Source organism: Myiozetetes cayanensis, unplaced genomic scaffold (assembly GCF_022539395.1).
Source record: "Myiozetetes cayanensis isolate MyiCay16 unplaced genomic scaffold, myiCay2020 scf31, whole genome shotgun sequence".
In the NCBI taxonomy this organism is placed as follows: domain Eukaryota; kingdom Metazoa; phylum Chordata; class Aves; order Passeriformes; family Tyrannidae; genus Myiozetetes; species Myiozetetes cayanensis.
In genome coordinates, this window is record NW_026087533.1 from 3,145,624 (window position 1) to 3,161,368 (window position 15,745).

The 15,745-nt window shown below is 64.1% G+C and overlaps 1 protein-coding gene across 5 annotated transcripts in view; it reads left to right on the forward strand.

Annotated features, from left to right (window-relative positions):
* Positions 1-11,947, forward strand: part of AHDC1 (AT-hook DNA binding motif containing 1) — a 50,063-nt gene extending 38,116 nt beyond the window's left edge. For all 5 annotated transcript variants that reach the window (XM_050326287.1, XM_050326288.1, XM_050326285.1 and 2 more), the window contains 4 exons: positions 5,165-5,327; positions 6,138-6,178; positions 6,621-11,681; positions 11,805-11,947. In XM_050326287.1, the coding sequence (XP_050182244.1) occupies positions 6,698-11,638 (4,941 nt within the window). In that variant the 5' untranslated portion in view covers positions 5,165-5,327; positions 6,138-6,178; positions 6,621-6,697 and the 3' untranslated portion in view covers positions 11,639-11,681; positions 11,805-11,947. The remainder of the gene's footprint in view (positions 1-5,164; positions 5,328-6,137; positions 6,179-6,620; positions 11,682-11,804) is intronic.
* The last annotated feature ends 3,798 nt before the right edge of the window (positions 11,948-15,745 follow it).

Here is a 15,745-nt window from a genome sequence, read left to right on the forward strand (position 1 = left end):
GGCACCCCGGGCTGGCACCCCGAGGGAGCGGTGCTGGGGTGCCCCGTGTTCCCCCTGGCAGGGAGAGGGCAGAGGAGGGGGCCCGGCGGCTGCTCGCCTCCCGCGCCGGCTCGACGGGGCGGGGGAACAAAGCTGGCACCGAGGGAAGAGCTAAATTTAGCCCGTTTCCCTGCTAGCTCTGAACTGCGGCGCTGGGCTCCAGCCGGCCGAGGTGCCACCATCGCTGCAGTCCATCTGTCGAGCTGTTCCCCAGCCCCCCCAGGGCTTCCCAAGCCAGGGAGGGGGGTCAGACCCCTCCGGGGCCAAGGGGGCTGGGGGCTGTGTCCACACCAGGCGATGCCGCTGGGGGCAGTTGGGCACCCCCTCACAGCCCCGGGGGTGCTGCAGACACCCACATCTGTGGTGTGGGAGGGGAGGGTCCTCACACGGGGTAAGGGGTTCTTGAGGGGTGGATGATTGAGGGGGAAATGGTCATTGCAGGGGGGGTGGTTGCTGTGGGATTTTGGGGGAGATGGGCATTCTGGGGAGATGATCGTTGAGGGGGAGAGATGGTTGCAGGGGAGACAGTTTCGTGTTGGGGAGATGGTTATTGCAGGGAAGATGGTCCTTGAAGGGGAGGTGGATCTTTCAGGGGAGATGATCCTTGCAGGAAGAATGGCTCTTGCAGGGGGGGATGGTTTCTTGTGAGGGAGATGGCTTTTGCAGGGTAGATGGCTTCTCATGGCCATTACAAGGGACAGGGTTGTTGCAGGGATGGCTCTTCATAGGAGATGGTTTCTTGCAGGGAAGCTGGTCCTTGCATGGGAGGTGGTCGTTTCAGGACAGATAGTTTCTCCTGGGGTAGATGGTCCTTAAGGGGGAGCTGGTCCTTGCAGGGGAGGTGGTTCCTTGCAGCAGCAGGAATAGAGACCTGACCAGGCACCTCAACCCTGCCCACCTCGAGGGCACTGTGCCACGTTCTGGTGCCGAGGGCTGAACCCACCAAGGGTCCCACCAGCCCTGGGACCACCAGGCCTGGAGGATGCAGGAGACCCTGGCGGCAACAGCACACCTGGTACCAGACCCAGGAGAGAAGGGCTGTGTCCCCAGCTCAGCATTGCCCCAGCAGTGTGGGGATGTCCCCGGGGTCCCTGCTGCCCAGGCCAGTGGGATTGCAGGGCAATGAGCTCCCCACCCACCTTCCTGCAGCGCCAGGTGATGCCAAGACCTTTGGACACCCCCTGCTTATAGCCCAGCAGTCCGGGCCCCCCATTCCCAGTGCCAGGGCGGGTGCCTGAGCCTGCCCTGGGGATGTGACACCCTGAGGTGACGTGAGAGGGCGGATCCCAGGTGTGTTTGCCCCGTGTGCCAGCCAAGCCCTTCCCGTCTCCTCCCACGGCGGCACCACCTCCCCACACCATGTTGGATCTCCCTGCTTGGAGGGGGGACACCCCAGAAAAACTCTGATGGTTCCTCAAAGGGAACTGGCGGCCAAGCAGCTCATCTGGACCCGTTACCTAAGATGAAACCCAGGCGCCATCTGCTCTGTCTCCTAATTACGAGCGTGGCAGAGGACTCAGGGCGGCGGGGGGACGTGGTGACAGCGGGGTTCCAGCCACGGGGTGACAGTTAAAGGAGGGGTCAGGGCTGTCTGCAGGCACCCTGTGCCCCAGCACCCAGCTGTGCCCTCTCTTCTGGACCCCTGACTCCTGTCCTCCTCTCAGTCTCAGGGTGGTGAGTCCCCAGGGTGGGTGGGTGCCCACCATGGGAGCTGCCAGTGGCACCCAAGGGCGACCCCAAATCTTCCCTGGTGCTGATAGGGTGGCCCTACTGTGCAGGAGGGCAGGGTGCTGGCAGGGGATGAGGGGTGGGGAGGAAGGGGAGGGAACAGGACCCACATGCTTTGGGGTCTGTGATGCTGAACTGGGGGGTCGTGGAGGTTGGGGTGGAGGGGGCGGAGGTGCAGGGACCCCCCGCGTGGCTCCGGGAGGAGGTGGCCGGGGCGGGGGGGCTGGCTGGGGAACACGGAAACCCTCGGCAAGCGCCTGCCAGGAAGCTGTCACTGGAGGGGATTTTCCATTGGTGTCAGCAGGAGCAGGACGGGCTGTGGGGGGACTCATGGGGAGGGAGGGCCGGGGCCCTGGGAGGGGACCAGGGGATGCGGGGGGGGTGCGAGGGGTGGGGCACAGAGGGGACAACCTCCCCAATGCCCCAGGAGAGAGGGGTGGGGGCGAGGGAGCTGCACCCCCTTGGTGCCCTCAAATATGTGGAAGCAGGGGAGGAAAACCTCCACAGTGCTCTGTGTGTGTGTGTGTGAGTGTGTGCAAGGGACAGGCACCACCACAGCATCCCCAGGCTTGGGGGACACGAGTGGGGCACCCCCCGATGCCACTCATATGTGTGTGCACAAGGGAGGGGGACACCTCTGCAATGCCCCAGATGTGTCAGGGCACACACAAACCAGGACATGGGTGGTGGGGGTGCCTGGAGACCCTCTGCACACCCACGTGGGGGTGCTTAGGGCCACCCCAACCCCGTGGTGCCCAGGAACCCCCGAGGACCCCCCGTCCCTGCTGTTGTCGCGGGCGGCTGGGCACGGCGCCCCGGCGGGGTGGGAGGCGTCGGGCCAGCGTGTCCCCATCTGTGTGGCGGCTGTGTCCCTGCCGCCTGCCTGTCTCCTGGTGGCATCTCCGGCCCCACCCTGACGTCTGGGTGGCCTCGGAGCCAGGCACCAAACCATGTCCGTGCCCTGCAGGGCCATCCCTCCATCCCCCTGCCGCCACGCTGGTGCCAAGCCAGCCCCTCCGTGCCCCCCCCGTGCCAGCACTGGGGGTCAGGGCTGGGTGCCAGCAGGCTCTGGGGACTTGGGGGTGGGTTTGCAACCCCCTCCGCCCTCATGGTGCCACCACACAGCACCCCTGCCACCCAAGGGGGGCCCTGACTGGGTGGAGGGGGTGAGTGTGGGAGGATGTTTTGCCCCCTGAGAGGTTGGACGGGGCTTGGAGCAACCTGGGCTGGTGGAAGGTGTCCCTGCCCATGGCAGGGGGGTGGAACGAGACAGGCTTTAAGGTCTCTTCCAACCCAAACCATTCCATGATTCTGATTCCTCTTGCCGCCAACCTCCGTCAAGCCTGAAACCGTTAAACTAATTAAAGCTTTGCAGCAGCAGGATTAAGCCCGGGCAGGGGAGGTGGGAGCCCAGGTAGTCGATTAGTTCACCAGGCGAGGATATTGGATTTCTGCGAGGCGAGTCAGCAGTCTTCAGGGGCTGTTATCTTTGCAGGGCTGCGGGGTCAGGAGGTGGGAAGCGGAGGTGACTGCAATCTCGCCCGCTTCATCCCCCCCTCCTCCTCATCCTCACCCCTCCAGCCGCCCCCCCCCACCATACCCTCCCAGCACCCGGCCTTGCTGCCTCTCCCCCGCCTGAGGCGCCCATCTCTATCTCTGCTTCTCCCTCTGTCCCTCCTCGCCTGTGTGGTCTCGGCTGGTGTTTTGTAACTAGCGAGGAGGAAAAAAAAAAAAATTTAAAAAAAAAAAGGGAAAAAAAGGGAAAAAAAAAAAAAAGAAGGAAAAAGGCCCTACCCCTGGCGAGGAAGCCAGGAATGGCGAGGTCCGGAGAGCCTAATGGGAAACATGTGGCGGCTGCCTGGGGCTGAGCGGGGAGGTGAAAGTGAGCGCGGCAGCGCAGTGAACATCCTGGTGCGCCCCGCTGTCCCCCCGTGCACCCTACTGCCTCCTTGAGCACCCCACTGCCCCCCCGGGCACCCCACTGCCCCCCCAGAGCCCTCTCCCCATCGCAACCCCCTCCCCACCAGCGCTGCCGGGCTCCCACCTGCACCGTGGTGGGCAGTGGGGTGGGATGGTGGGCACTGCCTGGCCCCGTGGCTGGTGGGTGGGGGGTGCAGGTGGTCCCCACTGTGTGGGGTGGTGGTGGTTTGACCGGGCTGAGGGAGGAGTCCTGGCACAGGGAGGGTCCCCTGGTGTCACCAGGCTCGTGGCCCCAGTGGGGCCGAGGGCAGGAGCTGGACACTGGTGGTGTGGGGTGAGAGCCAGGGGATGTACCCAGGGGTGTGCAGTGAACGTGGGCGGTGGGGAACACGCAGAACATGGGCGGTGGGGTGTCCAGAGACCCCACACACCCCGGTGGGGACCCCATGGGCATCCCAAAAGCAAGCCAAAGCATCCACAGCTCCATGTGCCATGGATGCACGGCAGCGCTGTGGCGCAGAGCTGGGGGGCTGCACCCCCAGCACCCCCTGGACCCCCTGCTCCCCCCTCACCCAGCCGCGCGCAGCGTGTGCGGCGGGGACCAGCTCCCGGCGGCTGTTCTGGAAAACCTCCCGTTTGCTTCCTTCCTGCCTGCCTGCCTCCCCTCCGACAGCTCCCTGGGCACACCAGCAGCCTCAGCAGAGACGGAGACCGGTCTTTCTAGCACATATTTTCCTGCTGCACATCGCCCTTGGTGTAACTTTACACCGAGGTGCCCGCATCTCGGCGGTGCCAGCGCTGCTGCACCCAAAGCCTGGCGGGGAGACAGGGGAAAGGGGGGGATGCGGATGGACTGACAGGTTTGAATTCTCTTTCCCTGCCTTGTTGATAAGTTGTCACGCTAATCCAGACACCGGGAAGAGCCTGGATCACGCCGAGCGGTTGTGTGTGTGTGTGTGTGTGTGTGTGTCTGCGGGTGTGTGCTGGGGGAGGGAGCCAACCCGGCAGGGATTCACACGCGGAGCTGGGGAGGGAAAACAGGCGGACATGCTGGCACAGGGGGACTGGGAGGGGTTGGGGGGCTCCTCCTTGAGCCCCTGTACCACATGGGCAGTGGCTGTGGGTGACCTGACCTCGTGCAGGGGAGTGGGGGGGAGTTGGAGCTGGGCAAACACGCGTGTGCAACATCTGTGTGGAGGTGCACACCACGCGCACGTGTGCCCACAGCCTGGTGGGGAGGTGCCCCCCACCTCATATGGGCAGCCCCCGGCTCAAGGCACGGCCTGGGTGAGGAGGAAAGGGATGTCCTGCCCCAGAGCACCACCCTGGGCATCCCGTGGTGGGGCACAGGGCACGGCGTGGGTGTCCCCGGGGATGTGGCTTCGAGGGGGAGGCGCCAGCGGGTGTCCCCAGGCTCGGGGGGTGCTCCCTGGGGAGGGGGCGGCCGGGCTGACGCGCGGGGGTCTCTCTCGAGCAGATGGGAGCTCGGTCGCCTGCCAGCCCCTCGCACTGGAGAACGGTGCCAGCCCGCCAGCCGAGTGGTTCCCGCGTGCCCAGGGCTCCGGCCCCCGCCAGCCCGGCAGCGACGGCGACGGCAGGAGCTTCCGAGTGAACCTGCACTGCAAACACCCCCGGAACAGGTACCGGGGGGAGACCTCACACCAAAAGTGAGGTGCACCGAGGAGGGGTTTGGCAGCACATCTTGCTGCCAGTGCTCTGCCCGTGCCTGTCTGGGCGTCCCTGGAGACGGAGAGGGGATGCTCTGCGGCCTGGGAAAGCCTCTTGGCTTGGGATTTTGGGGCTGCAGCCCCCCATGGGGCACAGGTGGGCTGTGCAGTGGGCACACAGTGCCCGGCACCCACCCGTGGGTGTCTGGGCCATGCACCCTGCCCAGCCCTCGCCCTGCCCCATTGCCAGCGAGGGGAAACTGAGGCAGGCACCACACAGGGAGGGTCCTGGCAAGGGGAAATGGGGTCTGCTGGCACCGGGCAGTGTCACCGCAGGGGGGGGGCAGGTTGGAGCTGTGCGTGGGGTGCCCATGGGTGAATGGGAGCCGGGGTGGGATGTGGGGGGTGTGGGATGTGCTGAGCCACCTCCTCGGGCGAAGACCCCCCCCGCGTGTCCGGAGCGCGGCTCACCGGGGACACCTAGTGGCAGAGCCACCAAAGGACCTCCGCCACCCTCGAGCCCCCCCAGCCCCACGGAGGGGTTGGGGGTGGTGGTGGGGATGGGAAGGGGTTGTAAACCTGTCCCCTCTGTCCCCCAGATCAGAGGCAGCCTCCCCCCTCTTTCCCCACCCCCCACAGCCCCGACGCCACAGTGATGGGCGGCCATGGGAGCTCGGGAGGATCAGCCCCCGGTATGGCCCGTGGAGGGATTGGCACTGGGGTGGTGGAGCCAGGTGTCCCCTCCCCACTTGGGGTTAACCCTGCGCACCCCTTCCTTTGCAGAGAGCTCAAGTGCAATAGCAGGAGCAGCAGCAAAGCCGAAGGTAAGTCCCAGCCCTGGCACCCCGATCCCTCCCAGCCCCCCAAAATCTGCCCCATGGCAGAATGGGGCAGCCCAGACCTTAGAGGGGGATCTGTGCCAGGGGCTGGCATGGGTGGTCCTGGTGTGGGGAGGGTGTCCAGGCCCCCTGAGCTGGGGAAAGCACCCAGACCCCCTTGAGCTGGGAAGGATGTCCAGACCCCTATAAGCTGTGGTGGGCAGACCCCTGAGCTGGGGAGGGGGGCAGCCCCACTTTTTCCCATCTGGAGGCAGTGGGGGCACATTCCCACAGTGCCAGTCAGGTCCTCACTGATGACAGGGCAGGGGAGAGCTGGGGGGGGGACGGATGTGGGGCCCCGTCCCTGAGAACGGCAGGGATGGAGCAAGGCTGCTTTTGGCCAGCAGTGCCCACAGAGCCTCACTGTCCCCTTCTCTGCCACCTACAGGTCCCGGTGCCACCTTCCCTGACCCCCATGTCAGCAACTGCCTGGCCAAGCGGCACGCGGGGGAGGAGGAGGTCAGGATGCGCGTGAAGCCCCCGGGCCCAGTGGTAACGACCAGCGTTGTGCGTGGCTCGCCCGACTACGTCCGAGAGCCCAAATTCTACCCCCCGGGACACCCGGCACAGCGGCCCCCAGCCTGCCCGGCCGAGAAGGCGTTATCCTGCAGCGTGCTCAGCTTCCCTGAGGGGTCGTGCCCCGCGCTCGGCCGGGAGCACCAGGCGGGCTCGCTGCTGCACGGCGACCCGGCCGACCGCTGCCAGAGCGTCCACGGCGGCACCAAGGCGGCGGAGGAGCTGCTGGGCTGTGCCGGGGAGCCCCGGATCCTGGGGGGCAGCGCGGAGGAGGCACCCGCCCACGACCGGGCACCCAAAACCTTCCCCAACGCGACGCTGGCCTCGGGCCGCTGCAACGTCGACAGCATCCTCGCCTTGCTCCGGAGCAAGTGCGGCAACGGGCACATCAACCTCCACCCCGTGGTGCAGCTCATCGACATCATGAAGGACCTCAACCGCCTCTCCGAGGACCTCAAGAACAGCGGGGTGCACCTGGACTGCGGCAGCCTCCGCGGCGGCGGCGGGGGCCACGAGGACAGCCGCCTCCTGCCCGCTGACCGCGACCTCCAGTACAGCTTCTTCTCCTCGCCCTCCCTGGCCAACAGCATCCGCAGCCCCGAGGAGCGGGGGGTGCTCCTCAAGTCCGACCCGCCGCGGCACCCCCGGCCCCCGGCGCGCGATGGAGAAGCTGATGGAGGCGGGGGGAGCGCCCCACAGCCCCCCGGACACAGTGGGGGCGTGGGGGGGGTCTCCAAAGCGCCGGCGGAGGAAGCCGGTTGCTCCCAGCCCGATGCCGGCGATTACTCGGAGCTGGCCGAGGCGGACATCCTGAACGAGCTGGCCTCCCTGGCGTGCCCAGGGACGCAGCTGCTGGAGTCGCAGGCGATGGAGCCGCAGCCCCAGTTGCTGCCAGCGCAAGAGCTGGACTCCCAATCCCGGCTGTTGGATTCCCAGTCCCTGGAGTCACAGCCCCAGCTGCTCGATTCACAGAGCCTGGAGCCTCTGCCAGAATCGCTGGAGCTGCAAAACCTGGAGCCGCTGGGGCTGCAGTCGCTGGAGCCGCTCTCTGAGTCGCTGGAGCTGCAGTCGCTGGAGCCCCTGTCCGAGTCTCTGGAGCTGCAGTCGCTGGAGCCGCTGGCGGAGCCACTGGGGCTGCAGACCCTGGAGCCACTACCCGGAGCGCTGGAGCCACCACTGCTGCCCACCGAGCCCTCACTGCTGGAGCCACAGCCGCTGGGAACCGTCTCGGAGCTGCTGGAGGCACAGCCGGGCACCGGGGACCCGCTGCGGCCCCACGGGCTGCAGCCCCGGCTCGGGGGGTGCCCCCTGAGCACGATGGTGAAGCGGGGTCCCTGCGGGGGCCGGGGGGCCGGGCGGTGCGGCGAGGACCACCGCAAGTACGCCCTGCGCCGGACAGACAAGCCAAAGATGCTGTGCCGCCGGAGGAGGGCGGGGCGAGGGCGCCGGGTGGACGTCACCCCTGAAACCCGCGTCCTGTCCCCCCTCGCCCTGCCCGCCGAGGTGCCCCCCGAGCCCGAGGAGCCCGACACCCCGCTGCTGAGCCCCCCGCCGCCACCGCCACCCCCCGCCACACTGGACTCCGACGAGATGCCCAAGGCCCCCCCGGCGGGGAAGAAGAGCAAGTGCCGAGGGGTGAGGAAGATGGTGGTGAAGATGGCCAAGATCCCCGTGTCCCTGGGGAGGAGGAACAAGACCACCTACAAGGTGTCGTCACTCAGCAGCAACTTGAACCTGGAGGGGAAGGAGCTGGCGGCCAGCACCTCCATGGAGCCCACGCCGCTGCTCAAGATGAAGAACAACGGGCGCAATGTGGTGGTGGTCTTCCCCCCTGGAGAGATGCCCATCATCCTGAAGCGCAAGCGGGGCCGGCCTCCCAAAAACCTGCTGCTGGGCCAGACCAAACCTAAGGAACCCACTCCTGAGGTGAAGAAGAGGAGGAGGAGGAAGCAGAAGCTGGCGTCGCCCCAGCCCTCCTACATCGCAGACACCAACGACAGCAAAGCCGACTACTCGGACGTGTTGGCCAAGCTGGCCTTCCTCAACCGGCAGAGCCAGTGCTCGGGGCGCTGCTCGCCACCCCGCTGCTGGACCCCCAGCGAGCCCGAGTCCATCCACCAAGCCCCCGACACCCAGAGCATCTCCCACTTCCTGCACCGCGTCCAGGGCTTCCGCCGGCGCGGCGGCAAGGCGGGGGGCTTCGGCGGGCGCGGTGGGGGCCACGCGGCCCGTGCCGCACGCTGCTCCTTCAGCGACTTCTTTGAGGGCATCGGGAAGAAGAAGAAAGCCCCCACCGCCCTCCACGCCGACCCCGTGCACCCACGCAAGCGCGGTCGGCCAGAGCCTGATCCCGTGGGGAAACCCAAGCGGAAGCGGCGGGCGCGCAAGAACGGGGCGCTCTTCCCCGAACCCAACTCCGGGCAGAGCTTCGGTGACGGTCCTGCTGGAGAGTGGGGCGGTGGGGAGAAGGGCAGCCCATGGGCCCCCCACCATGGCCACCCCACCGGCCAGGCCGGACGCAACGGTGGTTACCAAGGGGCCGAGGCGAGACCCTTCCACGCCGCGGGGCTGGAGTCGGGCTCCTCTGGCCGCGCCGGATTCTATGCCGGGAGTGCACCGTCCTCGCAGACAGAGGCCGGCCCGGAGCGGCACAGCCTCTTCACCGGATACTTCCGCTCCTTGCTGGACTCAGACGACTCCTCTGACCTACTGGACTTCGCCCTCTCCGCGTCCCGCTCTGAGTCCCGTAAATCAGCGGCTGCCTACACGGCCCCCCCGGCCTCACTGCCTGGCCAGCGGGGCATGGCCGCCTACACTGCCAGGGGTGGCAAGGTGGCAACAGCCACCCCTGCAGCCGAAGCCGCCTTCCACGCAGCCATGCAGGGCCGGCCGGCATTCCCACCCGGCCGCACCGCCGCCAGCTATGGGGTGACCCAAGGGTCGTCAGAGTGCCGGGGCACTGAGTCCTTCCCCAAACTGGCACCGCCATCAGCCGTATCCCGGTCACCCACAGCTCACCCAGCAGCCAGCGGCACCCCTGGCTACTCCCCTTACGGCACCTACGGCAGCGCCGGGCAGAGCGTGGCACCCACCAGCGTGTTCCCACCAGGAAAGCAGTACCCACCGGCCCAGGACTGTCCCAACAGCAAGGACTGCAGCTTCGCCTACGGCAGCGGCAGCAGCCTCCCGTCCTCGCCCAGCAGCGCCCACAGCGCCGGGTACGCGCCGCCAACAGCCGGTCCCAGTTTGCCGCTGGGAAAAGCCGCCTTCTTCAACAGCGCCGAGCAGGGGGGGCAGTTCTCCAGCGCCGCGCACACCCCCCTGCGCTGCGACAGCCGCGCCAGCACCGTCTCGCCCGGTGGCTACATGGTGCCCAAGGGGTCGGCATCCTTCCAGCCCTCACCCGAAAACTGCCGGCAGTTCCCCAGCGCCGCGCCGTGGGCTTTCCGGCAGGGCTACGGCGGGTTGGATTGGAGTTCGGAAGCCTTCAGCCAGCTCTACAACCCGGGCTTCGAGTGCCACCTCAACGAGCCCAACGTCATCCTGGACATCTCCAACTACACCCCGCAGAAAGCCAAGCAGCAGACGGTCTCCGAGACCTTCTCCGAGTCCTCCTCCGACAGCACCCAGTTCAACCAGCCGGCCGGTTACCGGCGTGCCAACAGCGAGGCGTCCTCCAGTGAGGGCCAGTCCAGCCTCTCCAGCTTGGAGAAGCTGATGATGGACTGGAACGAGGCGTCCTCTGCCCCCGGCTACAACTGGAACCAGAGCGTCCTTTTCCAGAGCAACTCCAAGCCCGGTCGAGGCCGACGGAAGAAGGTGGATATGTTCGACACCTCCCACCTGAGCTTCTCCTCCTCTTCCTCCTCCTCCTCCGTGTACCCCTCCAAGAGGAACACGGGACCCCGGCAGCCCCGGGGTTCCCGGGGGGCTTGTGCCTCCAAGAAGGAGAGGGGGACGGGCAAGGCCAAGTTCCCCACTAAGTCGCAGGCAGTGAACCCCCTGTTCCAGGAGAGCACGGACCTGGGCTTGGACTACTACAGCGGGGACAGCAGCATGTCCCCCCTGCCCTCCCAGTCCCGGGGCTTCGGGGTGGGCGAGCGGGAGCCCTGCGACTACGCCGGCCCCTACTCCATGAACCCCTCCACCCCCTCGGACGGGACCTTCGTCCAGGGGTTCCAGAGCGACTCCCCCGGCTTGGGGCAGCCGGATTTGGAGAGCAAGCACTTCCCTGCCCTCCCGCACCAGCTGGCGGCCCCCGGCCAGCAGACTGTCTTCGAGGCCGGCTTGCAGAAAGCCTTCTCGCCCAACTGCTCCCCGACCTTGGCCTTCAAGGAGGACCTCCGGGCGGGCAGCATCCGGAAGCTGCCGGCCTGCGACTCGCTCAAACACAGCATGCAGGGGGGGGCCCTGCCGCACGCCCCCCACCTGGCCTGCCGCGACCTCCCCATGCCTCAACCGCACTACGACTCCCCCAGTTGCAAAAACCCCCCGTACTGGTATTCCCCCAACGCCAGCACCCGGAGCCCTTCGTACGACGGCAAAGCGGGGGCCGGGATGCTGGTGGACTTCATGGGCAGGACGGACCCCCCGTGTCTGAACCCCCACTTGAGCAGCCCGAGCGGCACCCACCCCTCCAAGGGCGAGAAGGAGCCCTTGGAGATGTCCCGGGCTCACCACCGAGGCCCCTACGCTTGTCCCTTGATCAATGACTTGAACATCTCCCCCGTACCGAGAGACTCAATGCTGCAGCTGCAGGACAACTACAGGTACCCCAATTTTGCACCCCAAGGGCACCCCGTCATGGCCCCCACCCAGAAGAGCGGGTTTTTGGGACCCATGGTAGAGCAACAACACCCTGAGGACACTTTTACGGTCACCTCATTGTAGTGTCTGCTGACGTGCCAACCGGACAACGAGGTTTTGTTACAGGGTAGGTGGGGGAGAACCTGGGGGTGAGGGTGGGGGGTGCCAGAGGGGGACACGGGGGATCCCCTCAGTGCCCTTCTCATCACATGTCCCCCCTCTTTCTCTCCGTGTTGTGTTTCTCTTTCAGAGGTAATTTAGCCAGCACTTTTTTCTGGAACACTTTTCAAGTTCTGTATTTAACTGGGATTGGAACCGTTTGTTTGTTTTCTAAAAAAAAAAGAAAAAAAAGAAAAAAAAAAAGAAGATAGAAAAAAAAGGAGAAAAAAAAGGGAAAAAAAAAAGAGCAGAAAAAAAAGATAAAAAATAAGTGAAACGAAAGGAAAAAAATTAATAATAAAGGACGAAGAGAGAACCCCACACCCTTCCCACCCCTGTTTTTTCCCTCTCCGCACTCAAACCCGCCCGGCCTGCCGAACCCGCCCGGCTCTGCTTTCCGGACTGCCGACCCCCTGCCCCGCAGCAGGACAATCGGATGGACGGACGGACGGACGGACAGCACAGGCTCCCGCCGAACCTGGGGCAGGGGCGCAGGCAGGGAGGGCAGGAGGGGGGTCAGCGGCTGGGTGCCCCCTGCCCTCAGCCCGGCCGGGGAAGGGGGGGGCTGCAGGGACCCCCATGGCCTCCCCCGGGGAGGCTGTTTGGGGATTCTTTTCTTTTTCTGGTCCCTCCCCGTCCGCTCACTCGCCCCGGGGGTTGTTCGTGCCGGATGGAGGCCGATGGGTGTTGGGAAGTGCTGACCCCCCCACCAGGCTCTGGCAGCATCACCAGCGGGGCTCGGAGACGCCACCACCACCAGGTAAGTGCCAGCCGAGCACCCCACCCGATGTTGGTGCCCCCAAGGATGGGGGTTGAGGGGCAGCATGGGCATGCTGGGTGCTCTGTGCTTGCCCAGGGGTTCTGTAACCCAATTGCACCCACCCCCTGGTGCCCCCAGCCCCTTTGGGCTGCAGGAACTTGCCCCAGGTGTTGCCCCACTAATGGTCAAATTGGGGACCCCATTGGCCCTAACGTCCGGGGGTGGGGGGTGCTGGACCCTGGGTGTGCCAGAGTTAGGGAGGTGTGGGATGGCTCAGAGCCCTTGGGTGTTTGGGTGCCAGATGGGGGTGAGCACGTGGGTGCAGGATAAGGGGTGGCCAGAGCCCCCAAAGCCCTGGGTAGGTAGGTGGCCAGATTTGGGGTCATCAGAACACCAAACCCTTGAAACATGGGTGTGAGATCAGGGGTGGGCAGGCCCCAGACCCCTGGGTATGTGGGTGCCACGTGGGAGGTCAGCAAGACCCCAAACCCCTGGGTACATGGGTGCCAGATGAGGATGAGGGGGACCCCAAATCCCTGGGTAGGTGGGTTTTGGATGGGGGTGGGCCACGCACCGGAGGGAGAATCCAAAAAAAATATGATGGAGAACAGACCTAAAGCATCCAAGAGGTGAATATGCAGCGGAAAAGAGCAAAAACCCCCCCAGTATGCACTGAGAAAAAAATTTATATGCGGATCGAGCGACAAAAAAAAAGAAAAAAAAAGAAAAAAAAGGAAAAAAAGAGAAAAAAGTAACAATAACCTATTTATTGTATATAATGTTTTATTATAAATCGTGTCTTGTATATTGCATTCTGTACATCTGCTGTGGTTTTGTGGTGTGCAACTTCCGCATGGGTTCCTTGGGTTTCCGTTGCCTTTTTTTTTAAGGATTCGATGATGATTTGAGTTTTATTTTTATTATTATTCCGAAGAACGAAGGCGGGTTTTTTTTTTTTTTTTTCGGTTGGGTTTTTTTCGGTTGGGTTTGGTTTTTTTTTTTTTTTTTTGGCAGTACACACCCAAAGATCCAAAATTTGTATAAAAACAAAAAAGGAGTTTAAAAAAAAACAAACAAAAAAAACAAAACAAAAAAAGAAGAAAAATTAAACAAAACAAACAAACAAAAAAAGGAATAAATCAATCACAGACCCTCTTGGTGGGAAGGGGGAGTGGGGGGGACTGGGGTAAAGGGGGGCCACTGGCGGGGATGAGCTCAGGGTGTGGGTGCGTGTGTGGGTGCCAGGGGGGGCTTTGGGGTCCTCCCCCCCCAATCCCCTGCGTGTGTCCCCCCCTCCTCAAGAATTCGGCAACTTCTGCACAGCTTCGTGCAAAAAACCGAGAAAACACACACACAGACAGAAAGAGAGCAAAACCACCCTGGAGTGGATAAAAAAGGCAAAATTCAAAAAAAAAAAGGGAAAAATACCCCAAATCGGTCAGAACAGCCCCTCCACCCCTGCCCCCCCTGCGCAGTGTTTGTGCTGCCCTGGCCGGAGGGGCCCCCATGAGCCCCCCCACCCTCCCGGCCCTCTCCCCCGCTTTGCCCCTCAAATGGTCTTTTTGTGTTATTTAGGAAGGAATTTTTAATAGGCACTTTTTTTATATTAAAAAGAAACCTATATATTGAGCGATGCCCGCTGCTTTCTTGCTTCTCTTTTTTGTTTTTTTTTTGGGGAGGGGGCGCAGGGGGCACGGCCTGGCCGTGCCGCGGCGGGGAGGGGGCTGTTGGAGGGACGCCGACCCTCCCTGAATTTAGGGAGGACGTGGCCAGGATCTGGCTTTACAAGGTGGGAATTGCAGCAAGAAAGCTGAGTTTTGGTACAAATCGGGGTGTGGTGTGACACTCTGGCTGCAGGGGGTCCCGGGGGACAATGGCAGGGGGCTGGTGGCACCTTGGGTGGCACCTCGGCTTTCCAGGCAGGATGATTGCCCACCCCTCCCTGGCACCAATGCGGCGGGGCGGGGGGGTGGGTGGCACGGGGATACAGGAGCGCTGATGGATGGGGGAAGCATCGACACCAGAAAGGAGCGGAGGAAAAAAAAGAAAGGAAAAAAAAGGGAGGAAAATAAAGACGAAACAAATAAAAATTCAAAATTCGCCAACTTCCAGCCTGGGAAAACGAAGGCGGCAGCATCCTCCGGGCGAGGAGAGGCGGGGGGGGAGGAGGATGTCGTGGGGTGAGGAGGGGAGGGGGACCAGCTACCTGTGGGTGGGAGAGGTGAGCGATGCCAGCGGGGTCAGGGCTGCGGCAGCCGAGGGTTTGGGGGCCGGGGAGCAGGGGGTTGCTATGGAGAGGAACACGCGGCGCATACTGATGGATGGGGGGAGCGCGGGGGGTTGGGGTGGGGGAAGCGGGACTGCCAGAGCAGCAGCAGCTTAATGGGGTGGGGGGGTGCAGGGGGACCCCCTCTGTGCTGGGCTGGGGGAGCAGCAAAGCCCACCCCAAGCTGGCAGGAGCACGGCCCAAAGCAGCCCCCCTTTAGGGGTGAAATGAGCACCCAGGAGGGCTCACAGGACCCCTCCCTCCCACCTCAAGGTGCTGAAAGGGAGGGGGGGCACCTGCCCGTCCCTGTGCCCAGGGTGAAGGTGGTTGGGCGTTTGGGGGGGGGGTTATTTCCACTCCCCCACCCCAAGGGTTGCAGGGTGGGGGTTTGGGGGGGTTGGTGGATCATGGGTACCCCCTCCCCACCCCTCAGATCTGGCTGAGGGTGTTGCAGCAGGGCCATGTGTGTGCATGGGGATGAGATGTACCCCTTGGTGCAAACACATCCCCTCAGAGGCCAAAATGGGGGGGGAGGGAGGGTGTTGCTCCTCTGTGCCCCCCACCAGGAACCCCACGAGACCCTCAGGGTGAGCTGAGGGGTGAGGGAGGAGGGCTGGGTGCCGGAACCCCTTTTCCCACCATCCTCAGGCAGAGTGGTAGGGCTGGGGGGAAAGGGGACCCCTCGAGGGGGGCCTCCACGGGGTGTGCCCCCACCCTGGTGGGCACCAAATGTCCCCTGACCGTGACATTGCTCAGTGGGGTAACTGAGGCCTGTGAGCAGTTGGTGGGGTCAGGCCATTCCTGCTCCTGTGCTCCCATCCCACAGGTGCTGACACCCCCCTCCTCCACCAGATCCCACACAGCCCCTCCTGGGGGGGTCGGGTCTCTTGGGGGGTCCCTGACTGTTCATTCCCACCTTGCCTCCCACACGGTGCTTCCCACAAGGATCAAATTTACTCTTTCCCGCCCCATTTTTTTTCTCCCTTTCATTTCAGGTCACAACAAG